General features: G+C 41.1%; 1 protein-coding gene across 3 annotated transcripts in view; it reads left to right on the top strand.

Annotated features, from left to right (window-relative positions):
• KMT2E (lysine methyltransferase 2E (inactive)) overlaps positions 1-22538 on the top strand; it is a 120081-nt gene that overhangs the window by 84079 nt on the left and 13464 nt on the right. For all 3 annotated transcript variants that reach the window (XM_074942498.1, XM_074942499.1, XM_074942497.1), the window contains 6 exons: positions 256-564; positions 11932-12186; positions 12426-12570; positions 13604-13857; positions 14764-14820; positions 17498-18064. In XM_074942498.1, coding sequence (XP_074798599.1) covers positions 256-564; positions 11932-12186; positions 12426-12570; positions 13604-13857; positions 14764-14820; positions 17498-18064 — 1587 coding nt within the window. The remainder of the gene's footprint in view (positions 1-255; positions 565-11931; positions 12187-12425; positions 12571-13603; positions 13858-14763; positions 14821-17497; positions 18065-22538) is intronic.

Genomic DNA, 22538 nt, shown 5'->3' with positions numbered 1-22538 from the left:
ACCAAGTCAGTTAGACCAGTAGTTTTTCCACTCCAGATTCCTGCTCGACAGTGGCTAGTGCCTGATATTTCACATAAACATACAGGAAACCCCATGCACATGTTTGTATCTTGAGAGGGTATAGGCATTAAATATTTCCGTTGTAAAGCCAGAAACTGGGTTAATAGTCTTTCAAACCTCTAAGAATGAGGGAATCAGTCTTGTTTTATTGTTAGGCATGTATGTAACTACTTTAACTGCTATATCTTGCACCAGGAATCAGCAAAAGAGGAAACTGCCACCAAGCCAACCCCTGCCAAAGTTAATAGAGCTAAACAAAGAAAAAGTTTCTCTCGGAGCAGAACACATATTGGACAGCAGCGTAGACGACACAGAACTGTCAGCACGTGTTCAGATATCCAGCCGTCTTCTCCGGATGTGGAAGTTGCTTCACAACAGAATGAAACTGAGAACACTGCACTTGCAGCTGAGCCTGAAACAGAAACTACTATTGCAGAAATAGTTACTGAAACAGAAGCTCCAGCACTTAATAAATGCCCTGCTAAGTATCCTAAAACAAAGAAGGTATGTCTGTCTATAAAAAGGAACATCTATAAAAAACGGAACTTTAAGGAAAAACAAAAAAATTTAAAAAAACTTTATAGAAAGATACATACTACACCAAAATTTGTGCTTAATGTGATGCATGCTATGTAACTCCTTGACTTTACTGACAGGAACGCCATTATAGATTTTGGCATGTCACTGTTGGTAATCTAAGGGACTAAAATATTTATTGGAATTCTACAACAATTTGGTTACAGCTGATAAAATACATTCTTCTTCAAACGCTTGTTCATGTCGATTCCGTTCTAGGGGTGCATGTGCCGACATGCACCGTTGTCAGAGATTTTTGCCGTAGCGGTATCCTTAGGGTTGGCAGTGGCGCCCCCTTGCGTTCTGTGCTCATGCGTCGGTATATCAGGTGTCGCTGACACTCTGCCCTCTTAGTTCCTTCTTACTGCCTGTCGTGGTTAGTGGGAGCGCCTTCCCTTGTATTGCAAAGGCTAGCAGTTTTTGTCTATTTTCTTAGGGCTTTGTAAATAGTTTTGTTCATAGTAGTTAGTGTTAAGTAGTTAAGTGTAGTTAATAGTTAGCAGTTAAGGTCCCATCTGGGACTTTGCTCCAGGCGGGGTATGCCCTGGTCTCCCGGGTTTAAGCCCTGGGCGGACTGCCACAGGCCTGTGCCTGTAAGTGACCCCCATAGCAGCTGCCTCAAGTGCTTAGGTGAGTCACACATTAGAGACAAGTGCTGAATTTGTAAGAACTTTTGGCTCCACAAACAGAAGGAGCGGGATGTTCAGCTTCAGGCTCTCCAAATGGAGTCCACCATGCAGCACCACCAGGACTCGCTGAATACCTTGGCCTCAGTGAGCTGCCTGGCACCACTCCCTGTTGCCCAAAAGGAAGTCTAAATCTCTGGCACTGGGCCATCAAAGGACCTGCTTCAGGCCACCCAGCCACTCCAGAGCTGCACGCTCACACCCCTCCAGCTGGGGCTCTTAGTCCTGTGAAATGTCCATCGCTGACTCCCGGGAGCAACATGGATAACAAAACCCTGGCAGCACCAACGCCTTCACAGGCTCCCCCGGCACCGAGAGAGCATAGACCTGTGCCGCCAACGCAGCGTGTGCCCCAGGAACCGGCAAAGGCTCCTCACGAGGGCAAGCCAGTCACTAAAACTCCTCGGAGCAGTGGAGTGCCACCAATCCCCCGAGATGAAGCAGCGCTCTCCACCTCCATGCTGCAGGTCACTGGAACCGCATCCCGGATGCTGTGGGGCTCCTCGGTCACGGATGCCACATTCCCGGTCACTGCCGTCTCAACGTGGATTGCCTAGAGCAAGATGCCACTCACCTTCCCGCAGATAGTCTTATAGGTGCAGGTCCTGGTCTCCCGAATCGTGGAAGTTCTCCCAATCGTGTCTCCAGTCCCCCCAGCACTGGCCCCTCAATACCAGCATTGATCATCTCTCTCTGGACACTGGTCCCTGTCAGTAATGTCCAGCAAGCAGACCCAGGTGTCAGCGGCCCCACCGTGGTCACCGGAAGGGGATTCCTCCAGCATGGAAGCCCAGTTCAGCCCCTCGCCTAGTCAGCACGAGCGCGAATGGGCACTCAAGGCTGTGTCGACATGGACTGCACCAACTTGGCAGCATGACCAGTGGCAGGTGAAATGGCCTTATTGGGGCACATGGGGAATACCGGTTGTGGCGATGCCCACTTCTTACCACTCATTGGCACTGCCTTGGAGCAGCAGCTTGCACCACCAATGGCACGCTCATTGGTTGGAGCAGAGGGAATAGTGCCCACCCCTAAGCCTCCTTCACCCACGGGGGAAGATGCTCCAGAACCTCCCCCAGCAGTGCAGTCATCGTCCTCGTCCCTGGATGAGGTGATTGCGGGACCCTCAAGGACAAGCCCGCCAGATGATTTCAAAGAACATCAGGCCCTGCTGCGTCAGGTGGCCGAGAAGTTGGGCCTGGAGGCAGAGGAAATGGCTGAGCAGATGGACTCCTTGTTTAACCTCCTGTCAGCCTCCATCCCTACCCCTCTCGCACTACCGGTGCACAACGGAGTCCTTAAGATTGCCAAGGGTCTCTGGCAACCTCTATCCTCCCACTTCAAAGAGGGCTGAAAAGAAGTTTTGTCCCAGCCAAGGGGTTCGAGTACCTCTATACCCGCCCTCCCTAGGCTTGCTGATGGTCTCTGCGTCCAATGGGCATACCAGTTCGACTCCCAAAAATAGAGGCCAAACAGCTGGATCTGTTTGGGAGAAAGATTTATTCGACGGCCAGTTTGCAGTTCTGGGTGATGAACCATCAGGCCCTCTTGGGCGGTTACAAATTTAACTTATGGGACTCCCTTCATAAGTTCAAAGAGTCCCTTCCACAGGAGTTGACCCAAGAATTTGGCACCCTGGTGGAGGAGAGCACTGTGGCTGCCAGGTGCTCCCTCCAGATGGTGTGGGACACGGCAGCCAGGGTGGTTGTGTTGGCGGTGGTGATTAGGCGCAGCTCCTGGCTTCAGACTGCAGGTCTCTTTCCAGGAAATTCAGACCTCCATCCAAGACCTCCCGTTTGATGTGAACAGTCTCTTTTAAGATCAGATTGATGCAAGGCTGTATGGGCTGAAGGACAACAGGGCCACCCTTTGCTTGCTGGGAATGCACACACCGCAGTGAGGAGGCAGTTCTGGCCGCCCCTGTGCCTAAGCCTTGGCAGTTCTGGCCACTGTTGCCCCGCTCACCTGCGCAGTCTGGTCCGGCAAAACACTATGGGGGGCCGGAAGTGCTCATTTTGAGGGTGCGGTCGAGAGTAATGCCCCATTCACTGTCCAGGATCCACCCTGCTCTTTCCTCAGCCACCTGTGTTCCTTCCATTTGGCCTGGTCCCAAGTCACCTTGCACCGTTGGGTGCTGTACATAGTGTCTCACGGTTACACCCTGCAATTTTTTGCCACCCCTCCCTCCCACCCTTACTCTTCAGGGACCCTTCTCACCAGCAACTCTTCGTTCAGGAGGTTGAGAACCTTCTGCGCCTGGCTGCAGTGGAGGAGGTCCCTCAGTACATGAGGGGAAAGGGATTCTACTCCTGCTACTTTCAATTCCCGAAGGTAAAAGGGGGCCTCAGGCCCCTTCTGGCCGTACGACACATCAACAAGGCTCTCAAAAGTTGAAGTTTTGCATAGTCTCCCTGGCCTCCATCATCCCCTCCCTGGAACTGGGAGACTGGTATGCTCCCCTTGCTTTGAAGGACACTGATTTCCACATTTGCATATTCCAAGGTCACGGGCATTTCCTCCGGTTTATAGTGGGCAAACACCATTTCCAATTTACGGCGCTCCCCTTTGGCCTCTCCTCAGCCCCAAGGGTTTTTACCAAATGTGTGGGGCTGGTGGCTGCTTACCTCAGACGCCAAGGGGTCCAGGTCTTCCCATACATTGACAACTGGCTCATCAAAGGCAGGTCCCAGAACCAAGTGCAGAGACACCTTGATCTGGTGTGTTCCACCTGCCATGACCTGGGCCTGTTGATAAACGAGAAAAAAATCCACCTTAAGACTGGTCCAGTGCATAAGAATTAATTGGAGCGGTTCTCGACTCCACGCAAGCCCAGAGCCTTCCTCCTGGAGGCGCGTTTTCAGACCATGTCTGATCTGATCTCCCATGTGAGAAGCTGCCCGCTCACCACAGCTCACACCGGTCTGCGGTTGTTGGGCCACATGGCCGCTGGTATCTATGTGGTCAGTCACACCCGGCTCCACCTCCGTTCTCTGCAAGCATGGCTGGCATCAGTCTACACCCCCAACTGACACGATCTAGACTGGATGGTCAGGGTGCCAGATCAAATCCTGATGTCCTTGGATTGGTGGTTGGACACTGGGTCGGTGTTGCAGGGAGTCCCCTCTGTGACCCTGGTCTCCGATGCTTCAGACTGGGGCTGGGGAGCCCACCTGGGCGAGCTGAGCACCCAGGGCTGATGGGTGTGGGATGATCTGGCCCTCCACATCATCAGGGAGCTCAGAGCAGTTTGCCTGGCCTGCCAGACCTTCTTGCCCCACCTGAGAGGCAAGGTGGTGCAAGTCCTCATGGACAGTACCACCGCGATGTGTTAAATCAACAGACAGGGCAGAGCCAGGTCGTCAGCCCTCTGCCAAGAAGCTCTCAACCTTTGGCACTTCTGTGTGCAGCATGCCATTCATCTGGTAGCTGCATACCTGCCTGGCACCAAGAATGTGCGAACAGATTGCCTCAGCAGAACCTTCTCGTCTCGCTACGAGTCATCGCTCCATCTGGAGGCGGCCAGTATGATCTTCTGAAAGTGGGGAATTCCCCAGGGGAACTTCGCATCCCACCAGAACAGAAAACGTCATGTGTTATGTTCGCTCGAGGGTGTGGACAGGGGTTCCCTGTCAGATGCTTTTCTACTTCTGTGGTCGGGGCCCTGATATACGCCTTCCCACCAGTGTCGTTGATCCACAGAGTCCTAGTGAAAATCAAGCAGGACAGGGCAAGGGTTATCCTGATAGCTTCTGAGTGGTGTTGCCAGCAGTGGTTCGGCATGCCGCTGGACCTTTCAGTAGCCTAGCCGCTGCAACTGCCTCTCTGGCCAGACCTGCTGTCTTAGAATCACAGCAGTCTCCTGCACCAGAACCTAAAGGCACTGTACTTGACAGTGTGGCTGCTGCGTGGCTAACTGTGGATGAGCAGGCATGCTCGACCTGAATGCAACTGATCTTGCTGGGTAGCAGAAAGCCCTCCACCAGAGTGACCTATCGGGCAAAGTGGAAAAGGTTTACGTGCTGGGCCTTGGATCGGTGTTTCTGGGCCGAACAGGCCTCCCTGCAGGTGATCCTGGACTATCTCCTGCACCTCAAGCTCCAAGGATTCACTGTTGTCAGTCAGGGTCCACCTGGCTGCTATTTCAGGTTTCCACCCTCCATTCCAAGGCAGGTCAATCTTCGCTCATGACCTGAAGGCCTGATTCCTGAAAGGTCTGGAGTGTCTTTACCCGCACGTCTGGGATCCGGTCCCTCCCTGGGATTTGAACCTTGTGCTGTCGAGGCTCATGGGACCTCCATTTGAGCCTCTGGCTTCCTGTTCTCTTCTCCTTCTCTCCTGAAAGGTGGCATTCCTGATGGCAATTACATCCACTTGCAGAGTATCAGAGCTCAGGGTGCTTATGTCGGAGCCGCCCTATATAGTGTTCTACAAGGATAAGATCCAGTTGCAGCCGCACCCGGCATTTCTGCACAAGATAGTTTCCCAGTTTCATATCAGCCAGGACATTTTCTTATTGGTCTTCTTTCCAAATCCCCATAGTTCCAAAGAGGAGCGCAGGTTACATGCCCTGGATGTCTGGAGGGCACTGGCCTTTTATATCTACAGGACACGGCCTTTCCATAAGTTAATGCAACTGTTCTTTGCTGTGGCAGACAGGAAGAAAGGTCATCCAGTGTCTGCTCAGAGGATTTAGTCCTGGATCACAATCTGCATCTGATACTACTACAAGCTCCTGAGTGTGCCTCCACCGATGATTAGTCAAGTGCGCCTTGACTAGAGTGCAAGCATCATCAGTGGCCGCCTTGGTTCATGTGCAGATCCAAGAGATCTGTAGAGCTGCTACCTGGTCGTCTGTCCACATGTTTACATCCTATTATGTGCTGACCCAGCAGGCCCGGGACGATGCTGGCTTCAGAAGAACAGTGCTGCAAGCTCCAAAACCGTGAACTACAAGCCCACCTCCATTGTCACTGCTTGTGAGTCACTTAGAATGGAATTGACATGAGCAAGCACTCGAAGAAGAAAAAACAGTTACCTACCTATCGTAACTGTTCTTTGAGATGTGTTGCTCATGTCCATTCCATTACCCGCCCTTTCGCCCCCTGTTGGTCACTGGTAAGAAGGAACCAAGAGGGCATAGGGTCGGCGGTGCCTGATATACCAACGCACGAGCGCAGCACTCAAGGGGGCGCCACTACTGACCCTACGGACACTGCTAAGGCAAAAGTCTCTGACTACTGCGCACGTGGGCGCATGCACACCTTGAATGGAATGAACATGAGCAACACATCATGAGAACACATCTTACGAAAGGTAGGTAACCATTTTTTCTTTGGATTTACAAAACTTTTGAAGTACATTTTGCAGAATAATTCTGGAGTTCGTGTTTGCTAATCAAATTTCTTTGCCCATGCAAATATTACGTATACGAAATCTGTTAAAAGAAAGTTACTTAGATTGCAAAGTCAAGCAATCAAAGTTTAATAAATAAAAAGGAGACGTATTTTATGTTCTGCTTTGTGATAAGATTTAACTTGTTTTTAACTTTAACTGTTTGTGCCAGGATGTTTCAATTTATTTGTTTTTTTCTTTTGCTGAGAAGGCTGGCTTTCAAGTTGGCTAAATTTAAAAGATCTCAAGAAAAATTAAAGGCTTGAAAGTACTAGGAATAGTGTTCAAAGGAACTTCCATTTTTTATGTAACATGTTACATATAACCTGTAAAGATATCCTACAGCACTAATTAAAACAGCTTTCAAAATATCTTGCACTGTGAAAGATAATAATTCTCTAAACAACTTGTGCAGCATGTTCAAAATTTAAAGAAAGTATTCTTTATAATTAAGCCTCTTCGTTTTCAGTTTAAACCAATTTTTACTGAAAAATTCCCAGGTTTTACAGAAAGTATTATTCAGCTTTTTTTGATTTACACTTTTGTATCATTCAAATATATAAAAATAACTTGTTTTATTAGGAAAATACGATACATTAGTCTGTGTATATATATGCAGAGCTGCCCGTTAAAATAAGGCTATGCATTAGTGTAGAAAATACACACAATAAACACAGGGCACACACTCGAACTCTGAAGTGCATGCACATCTGAATATACTGATGAATCTCATGCCCACCATGTATACATTTCAAGCTGTTAGCAGATAACAGTTTAAAAATTTGACACATTAAAATGGGAGGAAAATGAAAATCTGTATCAGAATACATTTGAGAACACAAGGAAGCATTCAAATTTTTTTTAAAGGAGAAAAGGATGAAGTTGAGTGTATGCGCTGCAAGTGGTGTGGCCCAATTATTAAATGTAAATATTTATAGGCTAATAGTTCTAAGTCTACAACAGTAAACTGTTTATTCAAATGAAAAGTTTTATTTGGGGATTAGAGAGAAATTGTTTTCTTAAACTCAGAGGTGGCATTATGTTTTGAGTTCTGTTTTAGTTTTGCAGCAGACCATATCGATGAATAATGGAATTCAAAGTATTCATCTACTGAATACTTTTTTCTCCATGTCTGTCTGTCCACCAAAATAAACCCCAGTATTTACCCAGAAAAATTACTAGTTTTTTGTACTGATTTTCACCTGTTTTTATTGTTGTGGTAACAAACACTGATAAATTCCTGGGAAAAATTAAAATAAAAACTGAAAACGAAGAACCCTATTTATAATATAAATGTGGAAGAAAATAGTGCTAGACCAGTTTCAGTATTTTGACACCATTAGTAAACAACTCCAAAAATTCAGTTAACTTGCATTATTTAATAAGGTATCTTTTTACCCTTCCACACATCACAAAACCAAAGCATAGCAATGAAGCAGTATATCCTAAACCCCCAGGAATATTTTTGCTCTGCTTACCGCAGATGCCTACCTTTTAAATCACCTTTTAGCTCCTATTGTGAAGGAAAGCTAGAAGCTATTTCTTTTCTTCTCTGTTTGTGACCCAAAGCTTAAAGGAGTAAAAGACACCTGAGAAGTCTGAAGAAAAATCAGTGACTGAAACTAGAGTCCATTTGCCACTCCATAATATTCTAGATGTCCTTTCTCAAATTCGTTTATTGTGTCATTGTGGGAAGCGTGGATACAAATTTTGGATTTTTCTTACTTAAATTGTGTTTTTATTTAAATTCAATAGACTTACCTGTTTTAAAAAAATAACTTTAAAATAAATTTAAAATTGACAACCTATGGTAAACCCTAATTGTAGTATAATTTGCTAAAATCCTTTAAATAAAAAATATGCCACAACAATAAACCCTCTTCAAATTTTAGTGAGTTAAAGGGTACTTCTTTTTAAATTTTATATGTCTATATCTATATATAAAATAAATAAATAAATTAGGGAGAAAACACATCTTTAACTTTTGAGGTCAACTCAAGCATTTATAAATATGTTGCCGTGTCCTGTACTGCATTAAGTACCTCTCTTTTCAGTCTTTAAAATGGAGATAAGATTGGATATTTACAATTTTCAAAATGTAAGTACTTCCAGTTTCTGTTGTTCAAAGAAGTTTTTGCCCTAACTACTTTCGGTTTCAGTTTAGCTAACAGATGAAAGAATATTTTCTTCATGTGGATGGAGTAGTTCATTCAAAGTTGAAAAATAGACTGGAAGTTGAAAAAGCAGGAAAGCTTATTTTCCTGTTCCAATAAGTGAATAAAAAACAGCTGGGAGAAGATAAGATCTACTAATTCTACAATTTAAAGAACATGGGTCCAAATTTTCAAAGCTACTTAGGTGACTAAAGATGCAACAGATAGGTGCCATGTAGGATTTTCAAATGTGCCCCAGCAAGCACCAGTGGCGACCAGAGACAATGCTCCCATTGTTTCATAAATCAGTGTTAGTTTATCAAAACTTGTTTTGTAATTAGAACTTTTTTCTAATGTATTCAATACATTTAAGGAAGTTTCAGCTAATAAGAACAATTTTTAAATGCTGTATTGTACACTTTTAATTGAATTCCAGTTTCTATCCAGATGCAGTTTGACATAAATCCCAAGAAAAAGATTATCATCTAGTAAATAAGAAATGTGCCATTTGTCATGTTCCAATATAAAAATGTGTAAACATTAAGAATTTGAATAATGCATGTTAAATTATGTAATTGCTTATATAAACACATGTAGATATAGTGTATCTTGATTAGCAAAAAGGAATACCATATTAGTGCAATGTCTATATTTGTTTGCAAAGCAGCATGTTTTAGTGGTTATCCCATCCAATGAGAAGGAACATTTCTTTAGCAAAATAAAATACAAATGCAAAACAAGATTAAAATCAGTGTTTTAAATTAAGGTTTTCTACATGCTGATTTAAATAATGATTAAAATAGGTGACTTGATTCTTGGGGGATCAGAGACTTTGATTTTGATTTAAAAAGGCATTTTGGTGTAAGTCTAAATGACAGGATAGCTAAAATGCTGGTGGGTGGTCAACACTAGCATTTCTCCCCATTTCAACCGTTCTGGTGTATAAGTAGCGGTAGAAAATTTTAGGTGAAAAAGTGTAGTTTAGGCATAGCCCATTGAGGGCTGTAACAGTGACATATTGTACCATACTGGGGAATGAGAAGCAAAAATCCTACATGACTGAACATAAGAATGGCCATACTAGATCAGACCAAAGGTCCATCTAGCCCAGTATCATATCTTCTAACAGTGGCGAATGCCAGGTGCCCCAGAGGGAATGAACAGAACAGGTAGATCCATTTCCAGCTTCTGGAAAACAGAGGCTGGGGACACCATCCCTGCCCATCCTGGCTAAAAGCCATTGATGGACCTATCCTCTATGAATTTATCTAGTTCTTTTTTGAAAACAATTTTTATTGCAAGCATATACTTAAGCATTCTGATTAGTTGTTGGGCCACCCATTTATTAAAGCGAGTTGGAAAATTTGTCGATTTTTTAAAATTAAAAATGACCTTTCAATTAAATGGACATGTTTAAACATGTTTTTTCAAGTATTGACTTTCTGACAAAAAAATTTTTGGCAAAGTGAAAGTTTGGTTTTGTCAGTTTTTGGGGGGTGGGATAATTTCCCAACCATCTCTATCAATGCTTTTTCACTAATTCATTTCAAGCTTGGTATAACAGCCTCTGCAGATACTGCTCTCAAGCAATGTTTTGAAGTAAAGAGATTTTACCATCTTTTTGGAGGGAGTAGCTTTCTCTACTATGGTTTACCACTTTACAGACTTAGAGATACAGGTTGGAGTACAAAATGCAACACTTTTGGAAGTTATTGAAAAGAGTGATATACATATTGGAATTCAGCCTTCTTGCTTCCTGTGATTGGAGCTAAATCCCCTTGTAGGACTTAGGGTTTTTTGCAATTCTATATATGTGGAGAAGCCACTTTGGAGAAAGTGCCATTAGTGGTATATTTCAACTTTTAGAGTACATTTTGTTTGGGGTTTTTTTGGGAGGAGGGGAATATATTCAAATTAGAACAGTGAAAATAAATTAAGCTGAAGACAGGACACTAATGAAATCTGACAATGAAGACCTATACATGTTAAGCATTTTCCCATGCTTAGTGGCTTGTCTTGAAATATACTCTGTAATCAAAATATGTATGGTCCTAAGAACATTCAATCTATACACCTTCACAGCAGATACGATTATTTATATTGTTGTTGTGCCTATGGGCCCCAGTCATGGACCATGACCTCATTATGCCAGATGCTGTACAAACAGGAAAAAAAAGAGTACAGTAGGAATTTAACAAAGTATCGGCTTAAAATTTTCAAGAATATTAATGAAAGAACCAGCACCATGATCCTAGTTCAAAATCATGTAAACAATTCCACTTTGTTAGTTTAGCAGTATTTAACATCTAGATCTTTTTGTATTGAATTATTTCACCAGTTATCAAAACTATGCATTTTATTATGATGATCTTTGGCCTTTAGGTTGCCTCATGAGTTTGCACATGTATGTAATTGCGCTGATGTTGTAACTGAATACAAACTCAGTGTTATTAGATGGGATGGGAGGATAATAGAGTAAATGAAGAACCAATTTCCAAATTTTGATGAAATGTAAATTGAACATTTTAAGTTACCATCAGTAGAAAGACAGATTTATGGTTAGGCTAAAATAACAATGTGATTTAGTCTCATTCCAGTCTACCTATTTGCTGGATGATAAATTAATGAACCTTTATATACTATTAACAGAATCTGCTGAAAAAGCAAACTGCACCAACACTTTAACATGTAAAATGCCTTCTGTAAATGAAAACTCATTTCATTCATACTCACTATGAAAAAGACAATCCAACATAAACTGATGATGTGGCTGATTAAAAAAGAACCATGTCAAGGATGGTAAGAAACATACAAGCTAGCTAGAATTTTAGGGAGTGTGAAGAAAATTATCAGTGAGAAATTGCAAGCTGATCTATACTTTAGATGTTAAAGATTTGTAAGTTTACAGTCCAGAAAACTAGATATCGATATATTGTATGAGCCAAAAAGCATATATGATTTACCAAATGCAGAAGGGTTGAGATACTAAACCATTCTGTAAGCAGTATTTAGCAATTTCTTATGTATAACTTTATAAGCATTGACATTTTCCCCTTTTTCTCTAGCACTTGGTCAGTGAATGGTTAAGTGAGAAGATTGAGAAGACAGGAAAGCCTATAGACAGCCTTTCAGAAAGGCCTCTGCGTATAACTACAGACCCTGAAGTTCTGGCTACACAACTGAATTCTTTACCAGGTCTCACTTACAGTCCACATGTATATTCTACTCCTAAGCACTATATTCGTTTTACTTCACCGTTCCTTTCAGAAAAAAGGAGGAGAAAAGAACCCATGGAAAACATTACTGGCTCTTGCAAGAAGGTAATGAATCCTTTGTCTTAACTTGGCTTTAAAATGAAAGGCAAACTGCTTGTTTATGTGGCTTTTCTTTTTTTCCCAACTCCCTCTTATTTAATCACAATTCTTGTTTGTAAGCATGAATCCTGTGTTGGAACTTGCAGTGTTTGGAACTTGCTCTACTGTCTGTAGCATGTTCAGAACTTGTTTCAATTAGCATTAAATTACATCTAATTTTTGAAAGTTCTTTCTTTTTATGACAGCGTTGGTTGAAGCAAGCTTTGGAAGAAGAAAACTCAACAATGATAGACAGATTTAATTCTCCATCTCAAGAAAGATCTAGAAGTCCTGTGATCAATGGTGAAAATAAAAGTCCATTATTATTGAATGACAGCTGTTCCTTACCAGGTGAAGTTTTTAACACCTAAATATTATAAGACATCTTAATCTTTTGAAGTACCTTAATATTTTTTTAAATTACTGAGGAACATGGTTTTCAAACTATAAACGCCCCATATAAACAACAAATATTCTAGTGGACAGTATAGGAAAATTCTCCTTAATATTGGGTATTATGCACTCTTTTCTTTGTTCTTGTCATATTAGAACACTTGAAATATGGGATGAAAATAATTTGTGGTGTACTATAGTTTATTACTCCAGCTAGTGTAAATTTACACATAAATATGGATACCTTTTATTCTTCAGAATTTTAAGGGTTTCACTGAGGGAAAATATGATTTACAGCAGTGCTTCTCAAGCTATCTGATGTGGGGGACCAGCAATTTTTTTTCCCAATGTGTGTGCAGACCGGCAGCTGATGGCTCACGGACCGGCACTGGTCCGCGGACCACCACTTTGAGTAGCACTGGTTTAGAGGAAGTATTTCATATTGATCTGCTTAGACTTATTTTTCAGGTTATAGACCCATTCCTGCAGTCCTTGTGTATCCAAAATGCCTATTCATTTCAATGGGAGAGTTGGTTGCACAAAAAAAACCCCAGAAAAATTACCTAGTCTTAAAATTATTTATTTAATGAGAATGTGGTGAAACTAAGCAACTTTGGGATATGAAGTCTGTGTGCAATGTCTCCTATCCAAAGTTACAAACATGTTGATAGTTTTAATTTTCATGATGTAGTAACTGATGCGTTATTGTAACTTTGGTAATTTATAATGTTTTTCCATCATTTTAGTTAATATTGAAAATTTCAGTTCTTAAAGTCTGCTGCCTTCAGTAATTTGTTAGGATTATAGTTGACTTTTCATGTTTAACACTTTTTTCATGAGAGAGGCATTTCTTTAATTTGACTGCCTGACTGATTTAATGTGTTGTATTTATAACTTTATTTCATGCCCAAGTCTTTACAAAATGAGGAAGAATGACTATCAGATCAGCAAAATATTGTTTCCTAGTCTCTTTTTTCTATTTAACATATAGATCTAACAACACCACTAAAAAAACGAAGACTCTATCAGTTATTGGATTCTGCTTATTCAGAAACCTCCACACCTACTCCTTCTCCATATGCCACGCCAACTCATGCTGATACCACTGCCACAGACCCATCATTGTTTGCTACTCCTCCTAGGATAAAAGCAGATGATGAAACTTGTAGGAATGGTTACAAACCCATATATTCACCAGTTACCCCTGTGACTCCATGTATACATGGAAATGCCATGCACTTTGAGGTAAGATTTTCAGATGAACATGAATATGTACTCCCCCTCTTCTCCCCCCCCCATCTTTTAAATAAGACATTTTCTGATATATATATATATTACTGTCTTGTTTTGCACTTAAAACTCATTTGGCCAGTTGCTTTAAGCACCAAGATTATCAGACTTGGTTTCTGTTCGTGGAACATAAGGTCTTGTTTACATGGAACAGCACCAGAGGGGTATGATTTTGTAAAGTGCTCTAACATGTTGTGCTCTGACTGCCCCATGTAGTTCCTGCTGGCATGCTCTAAAAGGTACCTAGTTCGGATTTTTAGAGTGTGCCAGCAGGGTCTACAAGGGGCAGTTAGAATGCAACACTTTATCTTTATAAGACCATTATAAATCACACCCCTCTGGCATGTTTTACCAGTGCCATGTAGTTAAACCCCAAATTGCTCATTAGGACTACACTGTAAGTTACTGTTAAAGGCCCTGGTTCAGCAATCGGAACCATCTAGGTGAATTCTTATGCTTGTATTGAGCCCCATTTACTTCTCTGGGCACATCCACTTGCACAAATCTTATTGCAAAATCCGGGCCTAAAAATTGTACAGTTATCAACAAGATCTGGATATTATTAGTTTCCTTTCAAAATCTGAAAAGAATGAAGGGTCAACAGTATTGAAGCAGAGATGTGCTTTTCTATATGTTGCATTTTAATATATAATTAATAGCCTGGTAACTTTCGTACGTTGTGGTTATTGTCAACAACAGTTACTGAACAGTTACTTTTATGCCATTAAATTGAAACAAAACCACTTCTTACACAAATTTGAAGAATGGAAACTTAAGTTGTTTCATTCTTATTTCTCGTATTTCTTTGTCACCCTATGTTAAGATTGAACTTGAGTCTTACTAATTTTCTTATTTGTGCAGAATATTTCCTCACCTGACAGTTCCCCAGAAATTAAGAGGCGAGCTTACAGTCAAGAGGTAAGAATCTTTGTGAGAAACTGTACAAAAGTCTGCTGATTCATCTGTACATCTTCATTAGCAGAAAAATCTCTTGTTTTGCAAGACTAATAGTAAACAAACCAGAAATCAGTCAATTGGTGAAAATGTGGCAAGTAATTTTTCTTCAAGCTCAGGTTGTCGACTTCTGAACTGCACATTCCCAATTTTTCTCTTTATTTATCCCTTCCTTGTTATCTGCTTCCCCATCCTTCCACATTCTCCCACTTCCCTTCCATTTGCTGTTCCTTTCTTTGTCCCACTTAGAGCTTAGATCCTCTGTAACTATAGGCACTAGAGGGCAACATGATCCATACATTTGAGAAGACATAAATGAAATTTCTTTCAGAAGAAGACAATCATAAACAGTGCATTATTCTGTAGATTACCAGCAACAAAATTTAAGAGTTAAAGTTGGTGAAATAATCAGTCCTTAATTAGTGTTAATATTAAAAAAATTCCAAAACTCTAAGCACTGAAATGTCTAGAAATGATCAGTAAAGGTTATTTATACATACTTCTAATACTGTTATGTCTTACACATTCAGCTAAAGGCAGTTCTTGAGAAATTTACCTTGTATATTCTAATGGGAGTCTTAAAAATGACTTAAAATGTACCTCTGAATGTGTGGAAAAAAATATTCACTGATACATGTTGTTAAGTACATCTTGTAGGTTAGAATTAACATGGTTGTCAAATTTTCATGTCAGTTGAATATATGAACTGTAAAGCTCATTTAAACAAATACTTCATATTTATAACTGGTTATTTTTAGACACAGGGCTTGTATAATTTTAATTATGTAGCTAGTTTTTACATAAGGTGGTATTGTCTGATTTAAGATTTAAATTACTAGCCTTCTATGATGGCTAGAATGGCATTTCTCTCCTGAAAACATTTAAAATGTCAGTGGTAGTAGGCAGGCCTGCCGATAGCAATTCCGGGCCCCGGAGCAGAACAGTCCGTGGCCTCCCTAGAAAGGGATGGCTGAGGTTTATGACACTACTTTTTATCCTATTTGTAACACATTAGAACCTCTATAAGTAAGTTGTAGTGTTGCTTGAACTTTTTTTTTCCAGTTACAGCATCAGTATTAAACAAATTGTGAGCCTAAATATAAGATGTAGAATTTGTTGTTTTGAATTATATATTTCAGTTAAATAAATACATTATGGAATTATATTAATATATAAAACATTTAAAGAAGCACAAAGTAAGAAAACACCTAAAGTATCAAGTAGGCTAATTAAACACCTAATTGCAGGTTTCAGAGTAGCAGCTGTGTTAGTCTGTATCTGCAAAAAGAACAAGAGTACTTGTGGCACCTTAGAGACTAACCAATTTATTTGAGCATAAGCTTTCATGTGATTCATGTGTAAAAGACAAGGAAAAAACTGATATACAAGATGTAACTGAATATGACCAACAAAGTTAAAATATACAATACAGTACTTGCGTTTCTGGTGCTGTGCGACATCATCACCCAGAGCAATGAGGAGACAGCAGGCATGATGTGCCAAATCTACCAGGAGATCTCCGAGGAGGCAAGGCCAAGGGAAAACCTGCACCTCGTTCCTTGGCTGAGCAGTAGAGGTGGCCTCTCATCCTGTGCTCGTGATAGCAGCTCATGAGTCAGTGCTAGTGGCAGCGAAGGGGGAAACTTAGGATGGCTCGACTGGGTGGCTGAACTGGCTGGCTTGTGTTTGGCAAGGAGTTGTAGTCCTGTAGTGTTGGGGGAGGAAATCTGGTAGCTCAGAGGGACCTTGTTCCTCTTCACAGTTGCCCTGTAGCCAGAGAGCCAGCACGGCAGGCACAGCAGTTCCCAACCAGCCAGAGGAGGCAGCAAGCTCCGCAGTTCCCAGGCTGCTGTTGCTGACATTCTGCCAGACGAGCAGGTGCAGCAGTGTTCTGGCAAACTGTTACTGTCACAGTGAGGGATGGTGTTCTGTACAGAGTAGCAGCAGCAGGAAATTGGATTTCTTTTTTTTATCTTAATTTTTATTAAAAAAATACATATCTATCCCATCTGCTTGAGCCCCTTTAAATTACCGGGCCCCTGCGCAATTGACCCCTGCCTCTCTGTCGGCAGGCCTAGTAGTAGGGAACCCTCTGGCTCTTGTTAGGTGAAGCACTATTTGGAAAGGAGCCTGCCATATGTCATTTAAGCTCTTTAGGACCAGGAACCCTGCTTCTGTTGAGATTTCTTTGTATCATAAGAGCTGACATCTAAAATTTAACACCAGTATTTTGATATTGCAAACAAATTCAGAAATCTTCATTTGATTAAAATGTTATATCTATCAACATATGTAGCAAAAGTAGAAACATGATAAATGTTTGTTTTTTTTAAACTGGCCTGTCCATGAGATTGTTTTTCTCTCCTTAAATGTTCATGTGTTAAGGTAGCGGTAAGGAAGGCATTAAAACAAACAAAAACATCATTTTGAATGTGGCTCTTAAATGTGCCCTCTGCGAGTAAGTGGTCTAATTCTGATTAAAATAATTTGTTCCCATAACTAAAAGGGATTTAATTCTGCTTTAAGGATGCAGTCACTAGTGAAGTCTCAATTATATTACATGTAGTAGTATAAGAAGAAAAGTTATATTGTGAAAAAATATCTTCTATATGCCTTTTTTTTTTTTTCCTTCTCCATGCAGGGATATGACAGATCATCCACAATTCTAGCACTAAATTCTTTCAGAAATTCCAGTCTGACAGAAATGGGCCTGCAAGAAATAAAGACTATTGGATATTGTAGTCCAAGGAATAGGACCGATGTCACCAGGCAGTGCACTGGAGAAAAGGAATCTGTATCAGACCTTCAGTTGGGACTCGAAGTAATTGAGCAAAGTACACTGCATAAAAACTTGGAAGCCCCCTCACATGATAGGACTGATTCTAACAGCCAACTAGAAACTGCTCAGTGTGGTCGGGGTACAATTTATTCTACATGGGTAAAAAGCCCAGACAGGACAGGTGTAAATTTTTCAATGAATTCTAATTTGAGGGACTTGACACCTTCACATCAGTTGGAAGTAGGAGGTGGATTCAGAATAAGTGAGTCAAAGTGCCTGATTCAAGATGATGCAAGAGGCATGTTTATGGAAGCATCTGTTTTTTGTACGTCAGAAGATGGAATTGCATCTGGCTTTGGAAGGACTGTCAATAACGACATCTTGATGGATGGAAATTGCACACCCCAGAATCCTCCACAAAAGAAAAAGGTTACAACTTTAAGCATCATTCATGATTTATTTTATATAGTCCAGTACATGCATAACTGTTATGAGAATAAATAACCACATTAATAAAAACAAATTTATTATTGATCAGTTTTTACAGGTATTACAATGCAGATATTACATTCATTATATGATTAACAGATTACCTTTTTAAAAAGGAACCTCTAATTTTCATACCTGAAAATCAATATACCTGCTTCTATCCCAACATATCACAATACTATAGTTGAAGAGATTCTGTCAGCTTAAAAATCATATGTTGCAAACAAAGAAACTCATAGTACTAGTTTATTGAAAAAGATTGAAGTATAAAGAATATTTAAATGAAACAGTTACAGTACATTTAGGGTATGTATGGCTATAGGCCCATTTGTAACTGTCAGCCATTACAAGCACTAAAATCTCCTGCGTAATGTCTTCAGTAGATGTTACTATGTTGAGTGGTACCCCTTCTCTCTCCTTACAGAATGGGGAACAGGAACACTGGGGATGATGGTGTCTCTCACCTGGCAACTTGCCAGAAGTTCTGCCCCCATAGTCATTAGCACTTCTAGATTTCCTCTTCCTTTTTTCAGACTTTTTGTGACAGTAATGAACAGGGTTTTCCCCCCCCCTTTTCTCTTTCTTTACCCCCTCCAACATGGCAGATCAGCTCAGGAAAAGGAAATTCAAGTCCAGGCTGTGCTCAGATTGAGAGATACATCTGCAGCTAGATACTGAAGGCGAGCTGTGTTGTTCTGACACTCATAGGCATGGTTGTTCCCAGTCATGTCACTGCAGCCCTTTTTCCTTCCAAGGCACCTTGAAGGAGGAGGAAAGGAACCTGATCTCAGCTGAAGCCAAACAGCTATAAACTCCTGCAACTACTCTGCCATTCATCCTCATCTGATGCTTAAGTGAGCCTCATTGTCTTTAAATCCAGGCATAGCCAGCTAGGCAACAAAGGGATTTCTCTACTCCATGCACAGTCCTAAAATCTGTGTTCAGCATACTTTAAAAGTTATAATTTCCTACCCCCTCCTCTCACTGCTGAGGAATGTTCTCAAAAGTACTGTAGTGTAGGGTTTATGTCTACCATACCAGTTACTCATCTCCTGATCAGAGAGAAAATGTAGTTTCACACAAGAGAAATTTCCAAGAAAAGCAGACAAAATTGCAAACCTCCTCTCTCTCCCACCAAAGCTAAGAAATCAAAGGAGGGCTAAAAAGTCCAAAGAGCACAACAAGAAATCAAAGAAACATCAGATTTCTTTATTCTTCCTTCTGTATCAAAAAAGAGAGGAATTCGTAGAAACTGAGGAAGAGCATCCTGAGAGAAAATTGCAGGAAAATCTTTTCCTGTCCAATAAATTTGAAACCATGAGGAGAAAAGTAATTACCAAACTGGAATCGAGGCATCTAAGACCATTTTATAGAAGCATACTGATAGGGGTCAAGTTAAATCCCTTACTTCTAAGATCAAATTAGTTATAGGTGTGTACTTGTTCAATATTATTGTGGCAGCCTAAGAGTTTCCAGACATGGGCAAGAGGCTCATTGTGCAGACTCCAAAATTCTACCAAATGCAGGAACCCAAGGATAGTACATACTGAGGTGGCATCAGCAAAAGATATGGTTTATCCCCTCCATAGGGGAACTTCTTCCCAAAGGAAAATTTAAAGAAACTAAGACAAGATGTCAAGTCTTAAAGCAGCCAGTTTACAGTGGTTTTATCCATGCGTACTTCATGATATAGTACAATGACCTCCAGACCACAGATTGCACCAGTCTAGAACATGAAAATCCTTAGATGTTTATCTGGTATCATCTTTAGTGGCCATTGTTTCTGTGGATACAGTGCATTTTGTTGTGAAAGCTTTGGCCTTCAACACATTGCCAAATGCAATATTTAGCTATACCTTTGAACTGGAAATGACTATTCCAAATGTACAGGTTCTCTAATACCTACCTGAGTTATTGATTGCTTACATGGAGTATAGAGGTTAGGTGAGATTCTGGCCAATCCAGGAAATGACTTCTACATGGATGACGGAGCTTCTCATCTATCTACAATACTGCTGTCATGTTAGTCAGTTGTATCACAACATGGGAGTTCAAGGCTTCCTTTTGAAAGGTCAAGAGAAAGGGCCTCAAATCTAGAAAAATGTATGCTTAATTTCAACTTCAACACCAGTTGGAAGAGAACTCTCAGACCAGAAGACTTGCATGAATTTTGAGGACGCTCTAGAGAGGATGACTGGTCAGACTGCATCTTTGACATCAGAACTGATGGGATTACAGAATCCACGCTTTACTGTTCACAGATTGGGATATGCTTGTATTCCTTAGGCAGTAATCTCTGAATCTTCCTCATGTGTAGATGAGACTACACCTAAACAAAACACTCAGTTCCAAATAATGGAAATAGAGCCTAATAATGATGTGTATATATAGAAGGAGATCTTGATAAGTCTTTCCTTACTGGTATATATCTCTCTCCTCCCAAGTTGTTATATGTGCATCTCAGATCAGGGTTTGTCCACATATGAGTTATTCTGGAGTAATTCCGTATGTAGACACTTATTCCAAAATAAGTGTCCACATGTGGAGTTATTTCAGAACAACTATTCTGCTTTAAATTAAAACCATATCTTATTCTATAATAAGTTTCATGCTTAGACAAGCTCTCAGATCTCTAAATTCACGAGCATCTTCAGAGTAGAGAACTGCTTTGCTGAACAAAGTCTAGATTAACATATTACCTAGGCAAAAGTACGTGTATGCTCGGGGGCCCTTGAGACTGGCTACTATCATTAAGAGAATGTTTGCGAAAGCTCTGGATGCAGATAGAAGACCAAGAGGCCGTGTATTGATAGTGTTTGTGACCGTAGGTGAACCCGAAGAAACAGCTACCACGTTCTGGACTGATATATGAAATTACACTTTTGTTAGACATATGGCGGATTCAGTAGTTTGGGTGCGAGAGTGGGATTCACAAGGCCACACTTCAATTCCATGCTCCACCGCAGACTTCCTGTATGACTGCGGGCAACTCACGTAGTCTGTGCTTCAGTTCCCAATCTGATAAATGGGGATATGATTTCCCTAGCACACAGGAGTGCTGTGAGGAGAAGCATGGTAAAGACTAAGACGCTAATATACTATGGTAATAGAGATGCTGCGACATTACAATGAACGGTAAGCATAGGGTCTCTGTCCAGAAAAGCAGTTTTCTTACACATGTTGTGATTCCATCAGCTCTAGAACATAATACATTTCTGACCTTTTCTTCCTGATGAAGAATATGGAGTATACCCTCAAGAACTGTTCTTGTTCTGGCACAAGTTATACTGCTCTTACGTCAAGGAACTGGGATCTCGACTGAAGAATCAAATATTGTTAAATGAAGTATGAAAATGAGAGACGGTGAAAAATTACTTTGGAAAGCAAATCAACTTTGGGGAAGATCACTGGCGCACTACCTACAGGAACCCTCTGGCTGTGGTGGAATTGTGCCATATGGGGAGAAAATACTAAGCTCAGTTATGGATAGAGGGTTAACAGATGTCCCGTTTTTAAAGGGACAGTCCCATTTTTTTGGGACTTTTACTTATATAGGCACCTCTCCCCCTTCCACCCCCATCCCGTTTTTTCACTGTTGCTATCTGGTCACCCTAGATAGAGACCATTCCTTTTGTTATCATGCAGAGAACGTTGTTGATCTCAAGCTCCTGTACTGCATAATTAGCTTCTTCAAAAGTTGAACCATGTCTGTTTAAAGGACTGCTTTAAGCAAAATGAGTATCTGAATTCCATTTACTTATTTTATGAGTGTGGGGGTTGGGGAGGGAGTGAGACAGAGGAAGACAAGGCATTTAATCTTGCCCTGTCTCACTCCTTCCGCAGGTAGAATGCATCTTCAGTCTTCATATCCTTTCTAATAGGAAAAGAATGAGGCCCTCACCATTGGAACAGTTTGCAAGTCAACTAAATGCTGAGGCTGTCCATCTTTTTCAAAATAAAGTGACCTGAATTCCCTTGGATGGGTCCCTTATCATATCACTGGTCACAGTCTTTTCTAATTTCCCACCATTTCTCTTAATTTACAAAACAGTAAATACATGAAGGATAAGGCAACACTTAGGCTATGTCTACCCTACAGTGTATGTTGCTCACCAAGCAACATAAGTTACACCAACATAAGCACCAGTATGGACAGAGCTATGTCAGTGGAAGAGCTTCTGCTGCCAACATAGCTGCTGCCACTTGCGGAGGTGGTTTTATTATGCTGATGGGAGAACGCTCTCCCATTGGCATAGAGCGTCTTCACCAGACGCAGTGGAGCTGCACCACTGCAATGCTCTATATGTAGACAAGCCCTAATTCTATTTGTCAGACTTAATGGAGATGTTCATAGTTCAACCACTTCCTCCATTCTCATAATGACTTAAGTGGGAGCTGTTGGTACTCAACATTT

The sequence above is a fragment of the Natator depressus genome, chromosome 1 (genome assembly GCF_965152275.1).
Source record: "Natator depressus isolate rNatDep1 chromosome 1, rNatDep2.hap1, whole genome shotgun sequence".
NCBI lineage: Eukaryota > Metazoa > Chordata > Testudines > Cheloniidae > Natator > Natator depressus.
Note: the sequence above shows the minus strand (reverse complement) of the source record. Positions and strands in the feature narration are given on the sequence as shown.